This window comes from Gracilinanus agilis, chromosome 4 (assembly GCF_016433145.1).
Source record: "Gracilinanus agilis isolate LMUSP501 chromosome 4, AgileGrace, whole genome shotgun sequence".
In the NCBI taxonomy this organism is placed as follows: Eukaryota; Metazoa; Chordata; class Mammalia; order Didelphimorphia; family Didelphidae; genus Gracilinanus; species Gracilinanus agilis.
Window position 1 is genome coordinate 225808668 of NC_058133.1, and position 16121 is coordinate 225824788.

General features: G+C 37.3%; 1 protein-coding gene across 1 annotated transcript in view; it reads left to right on the forward strand.

Annotated features, from left to right (window-relative positions):
- CCDC57 (coiled-coil domain containing 57) overlaps positions 1–16121 on the forward strand; it is a 288612-nt gene that overhangs the window by 184001 nt on the left and 88490 nt on the right. The window contains exon 13 of the mRNA XM_044674503.1: positions 8334–8556. Coding sequence (XP_044530438.1) covers positions 8334–8556 — 223 coding nt within the window. The remainder of the gene's footprint in view (positions 1–8333; positions 8557–16121) is intronic.

The window sequence follows — 16121 nt, forward strand, 5'->3', positions numbered from 1 at the left end:
GCCCTCTTGCTTGATCCTCTGCCGGAGGTTTCTTTACAAGTCTCAGGGCGCTGCTTCCACAGTCGTATACCCGTCTGCACTGGTTCCCCACTTAGGCTTTAGTTCCTGGCTGTGTTTGCCTCCACCCACGCCTCTGCTCAGCCGGCACTCTCTGCGCCCAGCGTCCTGCTCCGGCGCGCGCGCTCAGATTTCGCGTGCTTTTTTTGACTTAATGGGGTCCTAAGTCTAGCTGCTCTCAGGAACAGGTCCCGGAGCTGCTGATGACTCGATGGGTGCCCCAAACTTGCCCTATTTCTTTTTAGCTGGGTTCGGAGCTATAGATGAGTGTGGAGGGGGTGGGGGTGGGGCAGTTGCTCAGCCCGCGATTGAGTGAGAGCCCTTTATAGCCTGGAAGTGTCTCGATTCCACATACCTTCCACACTGTGCCCTGTTGTGGGGTTCCTCCGTTCGTCTAGACTTGTTTTTATGTCCCCTTGAGGAGTTTTGTATGTTTCGGTCAGGAGAGGTTAAGAGCTGCTTCTTACTCTGCCGCCATCTTAACCCGGAAGCCGTAAAAACCAGAACTGAATGACTTTTAAGAGACTGTATCTTACTGTATTTTGCTAATTAGTTTTGTAAATTAACCTTGCTTATTTCGTTGATTTTCCTGTTGCACTGAATCATTTTAAGTTAATGTAGTTTGTGGCTGCTAGATTAATTCTGTTATGATTTTATTGTAACTCCCAAATAATGAGAAAAATCTATTAGAACTGGTAAGAGGTTTTGACCAGCTTGTTGATCTGATACTACTGGATTTATAAAGCACATGTCTTTTAAAATTTATTCTGTCTTGGTAAAGAACCTTGAAAGTTCCATGCTTTGAATATTACCTTGTAATTTTACAAGAGATCTTTTTAACTCTTACTTTAAATCCTTAAGAATTGTTGTCTAAAAGGATAAAGCTTTTATATATTTTATTATAAGAGATATTATTGCCTTAAATGGGTAGAAGCATTTCCTACCCAGGATTTTTTTTTTAAAAACAGGAAGCCAAGGAGCTCCTGCATATTCTTATCCAGAAGGTTTCTTTTTTTAAATATCAGATTTTGCTATGGAAGCAATAACAGCATTTGCCAAGGGTTACAAGTTGTAACAAGTATATGATTTTGAACATCATTTTTTATTGTTTTAAAATGTGCTATTGGAAATAATGGTACTCTATTTGAATGTGCATTGTGAATCTGCTATTTGTAAAACCCACTTTCTCTCACAGAAAGTCTCATTTTTGGGTAACATAACCCTTCTAGTTCTAAGCTATATATATATTTTTGTTTTTTAAAACATTTTTTAATTAGAGCATTCCTTTTTCTCATCTTGTACTGGAAGTACATATATAATCATTATTTATCCTTTTTCTGATTCTACAGCAAATACCTGAGCCTATAGGACTGTGATTTAAATGCCTCTCTGATTCCAGAAGGGAATATGAAAGCTGTTAATAGTGCTAAAGAAAGCACATGGTCAGAGACTTGACTGACTAAGAACTGCATAATTGCAGCAGTTCTATGCCAATACTTTAGGGCTTGGAAATTGGGGTTCGAGTCCTGGAGTCCCAGTCTTTTCTAAAACTTTAGAGGACGTGGGTTCCCTTGACTTAGATTCCTAGAAAGCACCTAAGATTGGTTATTTATTTGGCTCACTTCCCTAAAAAGCTGATGATAAGTCAGATCAGAGAGAGACATTTTCCTTAAGTCCTGGCCCTGAATGGGTAATTGCACACTGCTAAATTCACTTTAATTAGGCCTTCATTGAAAGGTCTAAGTTTATTTTCCCCAGATTTTTTGCACATTTTACATTTCATTCACAAGTTAATTTTTTCTTCTTTTTTCTTGAATTTTATTCTTTGTATTTTGCCATCCTTAGCTGACCTGAGGTACCCTTTTTTAGAAAAAAGGTGTGTTTAAGATTTACCTCATGGGGATATCTGTTAAGTTTTTTAAAATTCGATAATGTAAAAATATATGTATATTTAACTCTTTTAGGAGTAATTTCACGGGGAATTGTATGAATCTTAGAAGAAAATGTATGTTTTGTAATCTATAATGTAAAGTTTAAATTCTTTTGAGAATAATTTCAGGATAAGGATCTTGCTATCTCCCCAAAATCCAGACGACGAACTTGTTTTGGTGAAGACACCATGAAGTTGTCTGAAAAGCCTTCACTGTACCATGAAGACCAAACTTTGAACTTTGGGGTGCAGTTGATTGAACAATGGGGAGTTGAAATTGAGTTGAATGTATTGTTTTAATTGCACACTGTTATACCAATAGGGGCAGCCCCAAATTGGTTTTTTGTCAATGCGGCTAATTTTAACCATTTGTTCATCTATTTCTTTTATCCCCAAATTCCTGAAAAATTTAGAAGTTGTTTATTTTTACAGGTCCAGCGAAGAAAAAAGGACTAAGCTTTTTTTTTTGCCGGACTTCACGGGGAATTGTAAAAGTGAAATTTGGGAAATGCCGTCTAAAAGTGTATATATTTCTATGGACATGGAAAATGTATCAAACTACATTTCCCGTGATCCAACGTGGTCCAACTGGTTTCCGTTTCCGGGTTTTTGGGCGTGGGGAGGCCTACGTCTTGACGCAGGGAAGAGTTTATAATCTCCTGGGTTAGGAGGGAGCGCTCTCTCTTGGCCAGCAGACTCAAGACAGGAAACAGGAGACAGAAATGGTGAGGGCGGCGGTTTTGAATGCTTACAAGCGCATGGTCTAATGACTAACTATCAGCATGGCTTTAATTAAATTACTAATATATATTATTATATCAGCCTTTATCATTTTTAATATTTATAATTGATAGTTTAAATTTCTTCCTTTAAGAACTATCTGTCCATATCCTTTGACCATTTATGAATTGGGGAATGCTTTGTATTATAAATTTTACTTAGTTTTCTATAGATTTGAGAATGAGGCCTTTATCAAAGATACTTGTTATAAATTTTTTCCTAATTTGTTGTTTACTTTTTCATCTTGACTAAATTTGTTTTATTTTACAAAACCTTTTTAATTTAATGCAATGAAAATGAACCGTTTCACTTTTTATAATGTTCTCTGTCTTGTTTTATCCAATTCCCTTTCAAATTCAAGACTGCCACTCAAGTCTCTTGACAGAATCTCTTCCAAAGAAGCCTTATCCCCAAATACTCAAACTCTATTGCTTTTTACACCAAGCATTTGAATTGAATCTTGAAAGAAATGAATTATATTAATAGGTGGGGATCTGGGACAAGCCTTAGGATTTTCATTAGGCATGCTAAAAGAATTATTTTTCTTTTCTCATGTCCAATAGTATTGAGGATGGTGAAAGAGGTTTTTTTTTCCTTTTCCCCCCCTTTTTAAATCCTTAAACCTCTCAGTTTGCTGAGATTTTCAAGATCTCATTTACCAGGATTGATTCTTGGTTAACAAAAACAATAATCTAAAAATTCTAGTAGCTTGTGCTTTCAAAGTGTATCAGATTTCTTTGCCTTTCAAAAGACTTTTCAATACAATTTGCCTCTCTCATATTTTGTGTTAAAGGCAACAAATAATTGGTAACAATAGCTAGCACTTTAAGGTTTTCAAAACAGTTTATAAATATTTCCAAACCCTTGGAGGTAGATGTTCTTATTATCTCTATTTTATTGATGATGAAATTGAGGCAGATAGAAGTTATTTCCTCAGATTTACACAATTAATGAGTCTTAAAATTTGATTTGAACTTATTCCTGATTTCAATTTCAGTGCTTTCTTTCAGTCATTCCATATAGCTAACTCAGTTTCATGACCTCATAGCCTAAGGAAATTTGGCCCAAGTTGGCAAAATCTTGACAAATTTCTTTTGGTCCTTGTTAGCTCTTCTTGATACATTTAAATTTAACAAGCATTTGGCATCTGGTATGTATGAGGCACTCATCTAAAACATTAGAGGATACAAAGATGGATAGGAAAATAATCCTTTCACTCAAGGAGTTTATTATCTAGTAGATGGAATTATACAACATGTACAGAAGTCACTATTATGAAAACCTCAATATAATTAAATGCACAAGAGAGATCAGAGTGTGATCTGAAAGGCTAAAAAGGAAGGAATTGTCCAAAGATTGTCTGCTAGATAATCACAGAAGGCTTCATGGAGGAGGTGGCACAGGAGCTTAACTATGAAGGAAGTAAAGAATATCAAAAAGTGGAGATATGGGGGCAGCTGGGTAGCTCAGTGGATTGAGAGTCAGGCCTAGAGACAGGAGGTCCTAGGTTCAAATCCGGCCTCAGCCACTTCCCAGCTATGTGACCCTGGGCAAGTCACTTGACCCCCATTGCCCACCCTTACCACTCTTCATACACTGAAAGTTAAGGGTTTAAAAAAAAAAAGTGGAGATATGCAGGAAATCCATTTTACATATGTGGAAATACACAAAAGTGGAGAAAAAGACAAGAGGAGCAGAAGAGAAAGTCTGTATAGTCTACCAGAGGATTCCAAAGAAAAGACAGGGATAGATGAGGTACCACCAAAGTTCTAGACCTCCCTCCATCCTTTTATAGGAAATAAGCATCTTTCAAGTCATTAGGCATTTCAACAAAAGTTTCTTGGAGTTGCCTAGGTCTTGGGCATCCTTTTTTTGTACCTCTCATTTCTCCACTGAATGAATGAATGAATGAATGAATGAAAGAGAACGTGTGATAAAAGACCAATAAGGATATCTTTGCATACTTATTATGTACTAAGGTCTGCAAATATACATAGAAAAACAAGCCAGCCCTTGATTTTCAGGAGCTCACACTCTATATTGGAAGAGGGAGGAAGAAAAGACACTTTCAGTGACTGGCCATTCCAGTTAGGCTGTAGGTGACCTAGGGTAGAGCAAGAGAAAGGGGAAAAAAAATTTATTAAAACCTGAGCCAGTATGTTCCTAGATCAAAAACTTGATCCCTACTGTGGTTTAGAACAAATTTTACTTCAGGGGTTGAACCTCTTCATAATTTTTCTTTAGTCTTGCCCAGAAGACTTTTTCTTCCTATGCCTTGTCCACTGACCCTTGCCCTAACATGTAGCAACCTCATGAGTAATTCCTTAAGTATATAAAAGGTAAGTGGTTTTTAAAATGATTACTTTGGGGGCGGAGGATTACACATAAGAGCAAGTTTAGCAGGTTAAGCTTACAATTGGGAAATGAACCGAGATATTCTGAATTTTAGATACAGAACTCATTCTATATCTAGATATTTAGATATGGAACTCATTCTATATCTAGAGCTCCAATTCTTTAGCTAGTTTTAGCATGTGTATATGCTTTGTTTCCCTGGTAACATTGTTGGCTTCTTGAATACAAGAATCAAATTTTCTTTTCTTTTTCTTTTTTTTAATAACTGCCCTCATGAACAAAATCCTATTTATAAGAGGCACTTAAGAAAACTGACCCTTATTATTTATTATTGTTGGTCAAACCTGAGAGCATTTTAGATCATTACAGAGAATTAGCGTATTGCTCCTCATAGTATAAGACTCTTCATGATCCAACAAATGCTATTCATGGACTTCCACAGTCTCTTTCCAACCTACAGTTCCTACTACTTCTAACTTGCCCTAATCCATTTTTCACATTTATCAGACCCTGTCCTTGATTGACATCCATCCTGTATCCTGATCTTTCTAAACCATACCTTGGATGACTTAATCCACTTAGCTGTGGAACCACTACCAAGGGGTTGTGTTGACCTTATTGATGAGTCAGCTAATATAACCCCAAGTGATTCTGTCTGGTTGGCCTCAGATCAGGCTTCTTCAGCCATCTGACCATCCTCCCAATACTGTATCTCCTTGCCATCTGCCCTGGGTCCTTCACCTCATCCCCTTTCTAGTTGTTTCACATTTCTTGCTTGAGTAATCAAATCAACCCCACCATTTCTTTTGGAATGAGCATGTAATTTGAATCCACTGTGTATCCATTCACCATTCCTGTGACTTCCCTAGCCACCATTTCCATATTTATCATAATAGCTTTAGTTATAAATATAGATGTAAGCTGGTCCCTTCTTCACACGAATTACTTCCCCAGATGACAGCTGTGAGAGCTGAGTTGAAGGTAGGACTGATGTGGGGGTGGGGAATGGGAGTTTTGCCACTCCTAGGGCTCTTTTGCCCATCTGCCTATTGGTGGCAGTTGGTTGGCACTTGGTGGTAGTGATTAAAAGAAAGGTGAGCTCCTTCTCCACAGTGATTGCTCCCTTCAGCATTGGCAGTGGAGTGTGGGTTGGAAACAGATCTGGTGGTTTGGAGGTTACTGCTATTACATCCTGAGTTGTCTCTTTCAGAGTCCAAGGAGAGATGGTACTCAAGATGGTAGTGGTGATGATTCAACTTGCCTTGCATATGCTTCTTGCCTCTTCTCTCCACCTCTGGGTACCCTACTGCTTGAGGGAGGCTCATTTGTCTGCCACGTTACTGTTTTGATAAATTTGACTGATGTATATGATATGTAACCCTGAAGTACAGAGTCAATCAATCAATATACCTTTGTTAAAAACTTACCTAAATACAAAGAAAATGAACATAATGATCATTATGATAACTCACATTTCTATAACACTTTAAAGTTTTAAAAGTACTATCCTCTCAGCAGCCCTATGAGAAATCTATTATGTATTATTCCCACTTTATACTTGAAGAAATTGGATCTCTCTAAGATGGAGTGGTTTGCCAGGGGTCACATAACTAATAAATATTGATACTGCCTTGAAAACAAGTCTTCTGACTCCAAGTCCAGTGCTCTTTCTATTAAACCACACTGGAAGAAATTCAGAAAAAGGAAGAAATTTAACACAAAGAATCTGTCAAGGTTCCTGCCCTAATTAGTCTACCTCCTTCCTTCTTTCCTTTCTTCCTCCCTTCTCTTCCTTTCCATCTTAGAAGCAGTACTGTGTATTGGTTCCAAGGCAGAAAAACAGTAAGCAATGTGGATTAAGTGACTTGCTCAGGGTCACACAGCTAAGAAGTGTCTGAGGTCAGCTTTGAACCCAGGATCTCCTGTCTCTAGGCCTGGCTCTCAATCCACTTAGCCACCTAGCTGACCTCATCCCCTCCTCCCCCCCAACAACTTTCTTTCCAAAGAAAGTTCCTTGACTTAAAGAATACTCTTCATGGCACAGTAATATGTTTGACTAAGCTAACATTCATAGCTAATGGGGCAAGAACTCACTATTCAACAAAAAACTTGGGAAAAGCAATCTAGCAGTAAACCAAACATCTCACATAGATTGGGTACCAAGACAAGCTCCAAAAGGGCACATAATTTAGACATGAAAGGTAACATCATAAACAGATTAAAGGAGCATGGAAGAAAATTATTTGTCAGTCTATGGATAGTAGAAGAGTTATGATCCATTAAAAGAAAGGTTCACAGGGGGTCAAATGGAAGATTTCGATTACATAAAATTACAGGCAATAAAACTAACATGAGAGAAGCAAGAAATTGAGAATTGTGGGGTAGGGTTCCTCTAATAACAGTTTCATTTCAAATCTCTATAGGAACTGATTCAAATTTATTAAAAAGAAACATTTACCTATCCATAAATGATCAAAGGATATGCATAGGCAGTTTTTAAAGGAAGAAATCTTCTTGGTTTTAACACTTTGGATAAAGAACAATGGAAAGAGGACAGACTTGGAGTCAAAACACCTGGGTTCCATGACTGGTTCTTCCACTTAAGTAACTATGTGGCCTGAGGCAAGTCACTTCATCTCTGAATCTTTGTTCTTTCATCTATAAAGTGGGGATAATACTTGCAATAACCTACCATGTAGGGTTGTCACAACCAAAAAGATTTCTACTACCAGCAAGCAAAGTCTAGAACTGAGATTTCAGTGTGGACTTTTATCTACACAGTCAGCCAGAGTTTGTCATTCTGGCCAATAAAGTCTCATTGCAGGGTACTAGACTGGCAGTTTCTTCCTAGACTTTGTTTTCTCATCTATTTAAAAAAAAAAGAGGGAGGAGGCTAATGATGCATATTTGACATTTGGATAATACTGTTAAACTTGCAACAGTGCAGATAAAAACCCTCATACATCAAATCATCATTGTTGTTGCTTTCATTGTCGTTAAAGAAACAAAATTCATTTGTTATTAGAGAAATAAAATTCAATTAAGCTAAGTAAAAAAAATGTTAAGCAGTACATTTCATGTCTATGTATTTTACTATTTTATTCTGTTTCACAGTTGAAGCTTTTATTTCTTTGCCAGACTGTTTTTGGTATTTGCCATTTGTAGTTGGAGTCTCAAACTAGCAGCCCTCTTCTTGAACTTTCATTTACAGAGTCAGATGACCGAAAAACCTCTAGAAGGAACTACAGACCGAAAAGATGAATTTGACCAAATGGGTGCTGGAAATCAGGCTCAGCCTCTTGAGGCCTTTTCCATGCAAATGTTGCAGAAGAAACTGAAGGAAGCAGCAAGAAAAATCTCCAGCCTAAGCCAAGAGAAGCAGCAGCTTATTGAAATGGGAAACAGACTTCGGGCTGAACTGGGTAAAACAAAGGGTAAATGTATCCTGAGGACTAGTTAGGCTCTCCTTTAGAAGAATGAATAGAATGAGATAATGAGTTTGAGTGAACAGAATTTGTAGTTTTCCTCTTTAAACCACTCCCTAGCAATACACTCATTCCTGGAACAAAGTATATTATTCAGACTGGATGCTGTTCCAGACCAGGGGTGGGGAAGAGGGTCAAGTCTATGTGTTCCTCAAATAGGGTAACAAGTGAAAAGCCTTTACTGTATATTTTAAGGGGCAAGGCATGGGTGGAAGTGATCTGACCTCTCTGATTTCTCAGGAAGGCAAGAAGGAAAGCAAAATAACTTCATTGTGGACTAAACTCAGGGTCAAAAGTAACTGGCACAGAGTAGAATTTTATTTTAGAGATCAGAGTTCTACAAACCAATTTCCCTGGCAATGTTTGTGAGGAAAGTAGCGCGGGTTAACAAAAAAGTCTAAGGCCCTTTCTATACAGCTTTGTAACACTCATTAATAAAAGGCTACCATGTTCCCAGACTTACTAAAGCCTTTCATAGGATAAAGGCAACATGTCTTTTAACTAAGACTGATGTTCAGAACTACAGTATGCTAGGCTCCAGTTAGGTCTTTGTTTATCCTGCTGATTTTCTGAGAAAGTCAAGAGCTATTTGAATCCAAAAAGGATAAGCAAAGATATATAGATGACATTAGTATGATGAGAGATTGTACAAATAAAATGACACAATAAACATGAGGAAGATGAATGCCAAATCAAAATTTGTCAGAGTAACACAAATATAAAAGGACTAGTCCTCATTTGTATACAAATCCCATACGTGTACCTGCCATGTATAAAAAAAGATTACATCCTTACACAGGAGAAGAGGCTCATCATTTGAGAAGGCAACTGGACTTGAAGTCAGTAGGCATGGGATAAAATTATACAAGGCCACTTTGAACAATATCACTTCCCTAAACTGGACCTCAATTTCCATATTTGCATAACAAGCGAGTTTTACTTCAAGATCCCTGACAGCCCTAATATGCTTTAATGAACATTACATCTTACAGAATTCCTTTTCAACCAGGTCATGCCTGCTAACCTCGAGGATATGTCCTTGGACCCTTTTCTCTTTTTCATCTATACTATTTCACTTGGTGATCTCAATGACTACCATGATTTTATTTGCCATCTTCTTGCAGATGATTGTCACATCTCTAGTTGCCCATTTCCAACTCTGTAGAACATCTCTAACTGGATGCCTTATAAACATCTTAAATATAACATATCCAAAACTGAACTCATTATCTTTTCCCAAAAATCTCCTCTTCCTAACCTCCCTATTTTATGAGGGTGCCACCAGGCTCACAAAGTAGGCATCATTTTCATCTTCTCATACCCCATATTCAATCAAGTCATCCAGTGTGGTAAAGAAGTCAAGTCAACAAGTATTTATTAAGTATTTACCATGTACCACATGCACTGTGGTAAGCATTGGAGATACAAAGAAAGGCAGTCTCAAAGGAAAGGCACTAGCTGGCCCTTTCTACCTTTCCAGTCTTCTTAAGTCTCACTCTTCTCCAAATACTCAGTGATCCAATGGCACGAACCTCCTTGCTATTCTTTGCAAACAAAACTCCCATCTCCCAGTTCCGGGCATTTTTACTGGCTGTTTCTCTTGTCTAGATTGCCTTCCCCACCTCATATCTGTGGCAGGTGAAAAATGAAATGATTGAGGAAACAAAGATTCAAGCTTCTGAGCATATCAGTTTATTAAGCAGTGTGTGCTAATTGCCCAACATATCAGGATCTCAGCTTAGGGTTGTATTCCAAATATAGGGAGAGAATATACTTTCATAGATTAAGAACAATTAATCAGTTAACACTAGTTAATTAAAAGGAAGCCATATATTAAATAATATGGTTTCTATTTGGGGGAAAGATTAGGGACTTTGCACCTTGGGAGGAGAAGAGTGAATAGGTACAATTCTTTGCCCCCAAGCATCTGTAAACAATCAAAGGAATATAAAAATAATAACTGATTGATTAGTATGGGGCCAGTTTTCCGATAAGACATGGATTGCTTGAGATTACAATTATAAGAAACTCCTTCCTTCAGACTTAGGATCTGACTTCATTTCTGATCAGCATAACAATCTATGTCCTTTGTTAAGGGTCTCTAAACAGCAGGTACAATGTAGTAGTTTCTCAGCCATGCAAGGCTAGGTTCAAACAATACAATGAGGTTTTCTCCCAATTCTCACAATTGAATGAAATTTTCTCACAAGACAGGAATTGAACTAGAATAATTGAATCAAAAGGGAATTAAACTAGCTTCAGAATTGAGTCACAAGGAGTCAGTGTGGCTCACTCAATTCCCACTGTCCTAATTACTGTCCTAATCCCTTCAGTTCCCTCAGTTTTCTTCATATCCACCTCCGGACTTCCCCTGGCTTCCTTCAAAACTCAGCTGAATCTCACCTTGTGCAAGAAACCATTCCCAGTTCACCTTAATCTTAATGCCTTCCTTCTGAGATTGTCTCCAGTTTATCCTGTATGTGGTTTGTTGTATATAATCATTTGCACATTATCTCCTTAGTTAGACTGTGAACTTCTTGAAAGCAGGAAATGTTTTTGACTTTCTTTGTATACTCAGCCCTTACATAGTAGGTGCCTAAGGAATACTTGTTGACTTCTACACAACACAAAGCCCATCCATTTGTAGCATGTGGATAGCCTCTAGCCCTTTTCTGTAACTTCACCTATCTTTATATCTTCCTGGAATATTCCTTTTCCTATCATGTTCTTGTGTCTCGTCCTATTGTTTTGCTCTTATTATGTTAACTCTCTTTTTTTTAATTTAGAATATTTTTCCATGGTTCCATGATTCATGATTTTTCCCAACCCTCTTCCCTTCTTTCCCTCCTCCCAGAGATGACAAGCAATTCCACTGAGTTATACATGTATCATTGTTCAAAACTCGTTTCCATATCATTCATATTTGCATTAGAGTAGAGTTTTAACATCAAAAGTCCAATCACATCCCCATCAAACCACATGATCAATCGATCATATGTTTTTCTTCTGCATTTCTGTTGCCACAGTTCTTTCTCTGGATATGGACAGCATTCTTTCTTATAAGTTTCTCTGGATTGTCCTGGGTCATTGCATTGCTGCTAGTAGAAAAGTCTATTGCATTTGATTGTGCCACAATGTTTCAGTTTCTATATATAATAATGTCCTGGTTCTGCTCATTTTCTTTCCTGTCTCTTAAGCTAGAAGCCGACATCTACTCTCTGACTTCTCCACATTACTTAAGGAAATCAGGAAACTATGCTCTCAAAGTTCATTATAAATTCATACTTAACTTAAAATAGGACCTCAGTGCTTCTTTAAAATCCTTTCATTCATTTTCAGGTGACTCATCATATTTCCTACAATAATGGACCCAGATGTTATTTACTCTTCCCAAGTGCCCCTCACTCATTATCTGTATAATTTGCTCTAGGACAGTCCCAATTTCAAGAAAAGAAATGTTTATGTTATCTTTTTATATTAGCTTATTTATATTATCTATATTACCTACTTTTACGTTATCTTCTTGACTCTTTGCACTGTCCTACTGCTGCTCATGCTTTGCCAATCTTCATCTCTTCATTACCCTAATCTTAACACCTGCCACCTTCTCTGCTCCTATGCATTTGTTGTGGAGTGTCACTGGAGGAGATCATATAACTGATACTCAATGAGCCCCCCAAAAGTTTCTTCTATAATCTCCACTGTAACCTTCCTGATGCATGGCAGTAATTTTATTCTTCCCTGTTTGACCTGGGTGAAATTGCAAACCTCCTAAAATATTCTATCCTTGCCCACTCAGCAGACCTCACCTTCTACTTCCTGAGAAAATTGAGCATCTTCTCTATTTCACATCTCACATATCATTCATAATTCTTTCCTTCTTTTCTCTAATCCATAACAGAAATGAGAACTACCAAGGCCAACACTTCTTCTTACTTTGATTCTATCTCATCTCATTTCCTCTGAGTCTTGCTCTTCAGTATCCCATCCCTTTCTCTTATTTCACTCTTCTTATCTGCTGGATCCTTCCCAGATGCCTACAACTATGCTCAGGTCTAAAATTCTTTAAAGTTTTCCCTTGACTTTGTCAGCCCTCAAGCTATTATCTTATTCCTCTCCTCCCTTTTATAACTATGTGGTTAAAAACAACAATAACATAACAGTCTGCTTTCATTACCTCTGTCTTAGGGATGGCATCTATTTCCATGGGTCAGATTGTCATCTCTTTAAGATGACTCTCAAACCTATATATTTAGCCCTGGTTTCTTTAATGAGCTCTTGTCCTTAGTCACAGACTTTATTCTGTGGATATTTTAAACTCATTATGTCCAAAACAGAACTCATTATCTCTCCCCTAAAAATTCCCCTTATCTGAACTTCCCTGATTTCTATTGAAGCTAGTACCAGCCTTCCAACCACAGAGACTGACAACATTGATTTTTCCCTGCCCCTTACCCTTCATATACAATCAGTTGCCATGCCTTATTGTTTCTACCTCTAGAAAATCTCTTCCTTCCATCCTCCTTTTCACTTAAATGTTACCTGTCACACTCCCTTCCAATTCATCTTCTACATAACGATCAAAAAAGTCTTCCTAACCTTATCACTGCCCTGCTTTTGCCTCTAGGATAAAATTAAACTCCACAAGCTTGGTATTTAAAATCTCTCATAGTCTCTCTCCAGTTTACCTTTCTAGATTTATTTCATGTTACTCCAATTTACATAATTCTTTGTTCCAGTCAAACAAGCCCTATGGCTATTCCCTAAATTTAGCACTCCATCTTCTACCTCCATGCCTTTGAACTGCAGTGCACTCCTTCCTTCCTCTGCCTCTCCATCTCAGATTCTGCCTCCTACAAAAAGCCTTTCCTTCTCTCACACAAATCATATTGCAATTACTTAAATATACACGCTGTACCCTGCCCCACCCACCACCAAAAAGAATAGGAGCTCAAGTTTCTTGAGGAAAGGGACTTTTTTCTTTTTATTTTTTATCCTTATTGCACAGTATAGTGCCTTGTATAGAGTAAGCATTTAATAAGCATGTCATTGCTTATCTCTATCTCAAAATGTATCCATCTTTTCTTTCTTTATTCCTACTTAAAAATAAATGTTCTTCTCTTTTCAGAGTGAACTGCTTTTCAGATCACTCATTCCTATACCCATATCCTTGAGTCTATCCTTTTCTCTTTTTTTCAGCACCCTACTTCTCCTGCTCCCTTACATTTTTTATCTTTTTTTTTCCACTCCCTGGCTTAACAATATCTTGTTGGTCACCATTGTACTAAAAATAAAAAACACTCAAGCTCTCACCTTTACTTCTTCTTCCTTTCACTAATAGCTTTTCCCAAAGACTAGTCTATATTTGCTGCCTCCACTTCCTTACCATCTACCTCCTCCTTAACCCTATGTAGTCTATTTATATGCCCTTACCATTGTCCTCACAGATATTAATAGTAACTTCCTTATTGTAATATCTGATAGACTTTTCTTTCAGCCCAGATATTAACTACTCCTTCCTTTTTTGAAACTCATTTTCCCCTTGGCTTCTGTTATAGTACTGTCATATGTCTCCTTCCTCCTCCTTCTTCCATCCCACATAGACATTTCTTAAGGTTCTTAGAATCACACATTTAGAGCTGGAAAGTTCTAAGATAAAACCTTAGGGGTTTATCTAGTTCAACACCTTCATTATACAGGTTAAAAAATTGAGACTCAGAAAGGTTATAGAAAGTTACATTCATCCAAGGAGTAAGTTAAGCAATCTAGAATTTGAATTCAAGTTTCTGACTTCAAATCCAACATTCTTTCTATTGCACTCCATTGTCTTAAAGTCTCCCTCTTTCTTTATTCTCCCTTGTTCATTTCATGGATTCTCTCTCCTTTTAGCCTTTCCATGTTCACATATGTTTTGTTTTTGACAACCATCTCCCCATATTCATCCTCCTTTTTGTCCATCTCCCCCTTCCCATTCTTCCTACCCTCCTACTTCCTTATAAGGTAAGGTAGGTTTCTATACTTGACTGAGTGTGGGTATTTTTCCTACTTTGAGCTAGTTCTAATGAGAGTAAAGTTCAATCATAGCCATCTCTTCATCTTCTCCTCCACTGTATGTACCACTTATTCACCTCTTAATAAGAGATAGTTTACCTCCTTCTGTCTCCTTTTCTCTTCTCCCCATGTGTTCCTCTTTCTCATCTTTTAAAAAAAAAATCAGCCTATCTTATTTAGCTTCCTTCTTTCTCTGTATACTCCTTTTCATTTTTCTGATAGTGATAAAATTCTTAAGTATCTTAAGGACTTTAGGAATTTGCATAATACTTTAAGTACCTTGCCTTTCTCAAGTATCATAGATACATAGATTATTTCAGGTATCACCTTTCCAGGTATGAATGTACTCAGTTCAACCTTATCAAAAACCCTTAGGTTTTTTTTGTTTTGTTTTGTTTGTTTGTTTGTTTTTTAAACCCTTGTACTTTGGTGTATTGTCTCATAGGTGGAAGATTGGTAAGGGTGGGCAATGGGGGTCAAGTGACTTGCCCAGGGTCACACAGCTGGGAAGTGGCTGAGGCCGGGCCCGAACCCAGGATCTCCCGTCTCCAGGCCTGACCCTCACTCCACTAAGCTACCCAGCTGCCCCCAACCCTTAGGTTTTTACTTTAACTTTTTATGCTTCTCTCAAATGTTGAATTTACTCGCCAAATTTTCTTTTCCGTTCTGGTTTTTTGGTCAAGAAAGTCTGAAATTCTATTTCATTAAATATCAATTTTTCCCTTGGAGTATTATACTCAGTTTTACAGAGTATGTAATTCCAAGTTGTGGTCCTAGATCCTTTACCTTTCAGAATATCATATTCCATACTTCCACTCTTTTAACATAGAAACTGCTAGATCCTCTGTAATCCTGACTGAGACTCCTTGATATTTGAATTGTTTTCCTTCCGGCAGCTTTGGAATTTGGCTAAAATAGTCCTGGAGTATTTTATTTTGGGGTATCTTTCAGGAGGTGATCAGTGGATTCCCTCTATTTCTATTTTTCCTTCTTGCTCAAGAATATCGGTATAGTTTTCCCACATGATTTCTTAATGGTATATAAGCTCATTTTTTTATCATGACTTTCAAGTATTCCTATGATTCTTAGATTATCTTTCCTGGATCTATTTTCCAGGTTGGTCCTTTTTCCAGCAAAGTATTTTAGATTTTCTTCTGTTTATTTGGTTTATTGTTTCTTGACATCTTATGGTTTCATTATTCTCTTTGTTCTTTATTCATTCATTCTGTTTGTCCAATTGTGATTTTTAGGAAGTCATTTTCTTCTTCAAGTTTTTGTGTTTCCTTTTCTATTTGGCTAGTGCTATTCTTGAAGGGGTTGTTTTCTTGAGTGTGTGTTTTTTTTTTTTTTTTTTTGCCTCCATTTCCATTTGATTGATTCTGTTCCATAAGGAATTGTTTTGTTTGGTGATTTTTTTTTTCCTTCAGCTGTTGAGTTTTTCTGTCAATTCTCTTATTATTTGG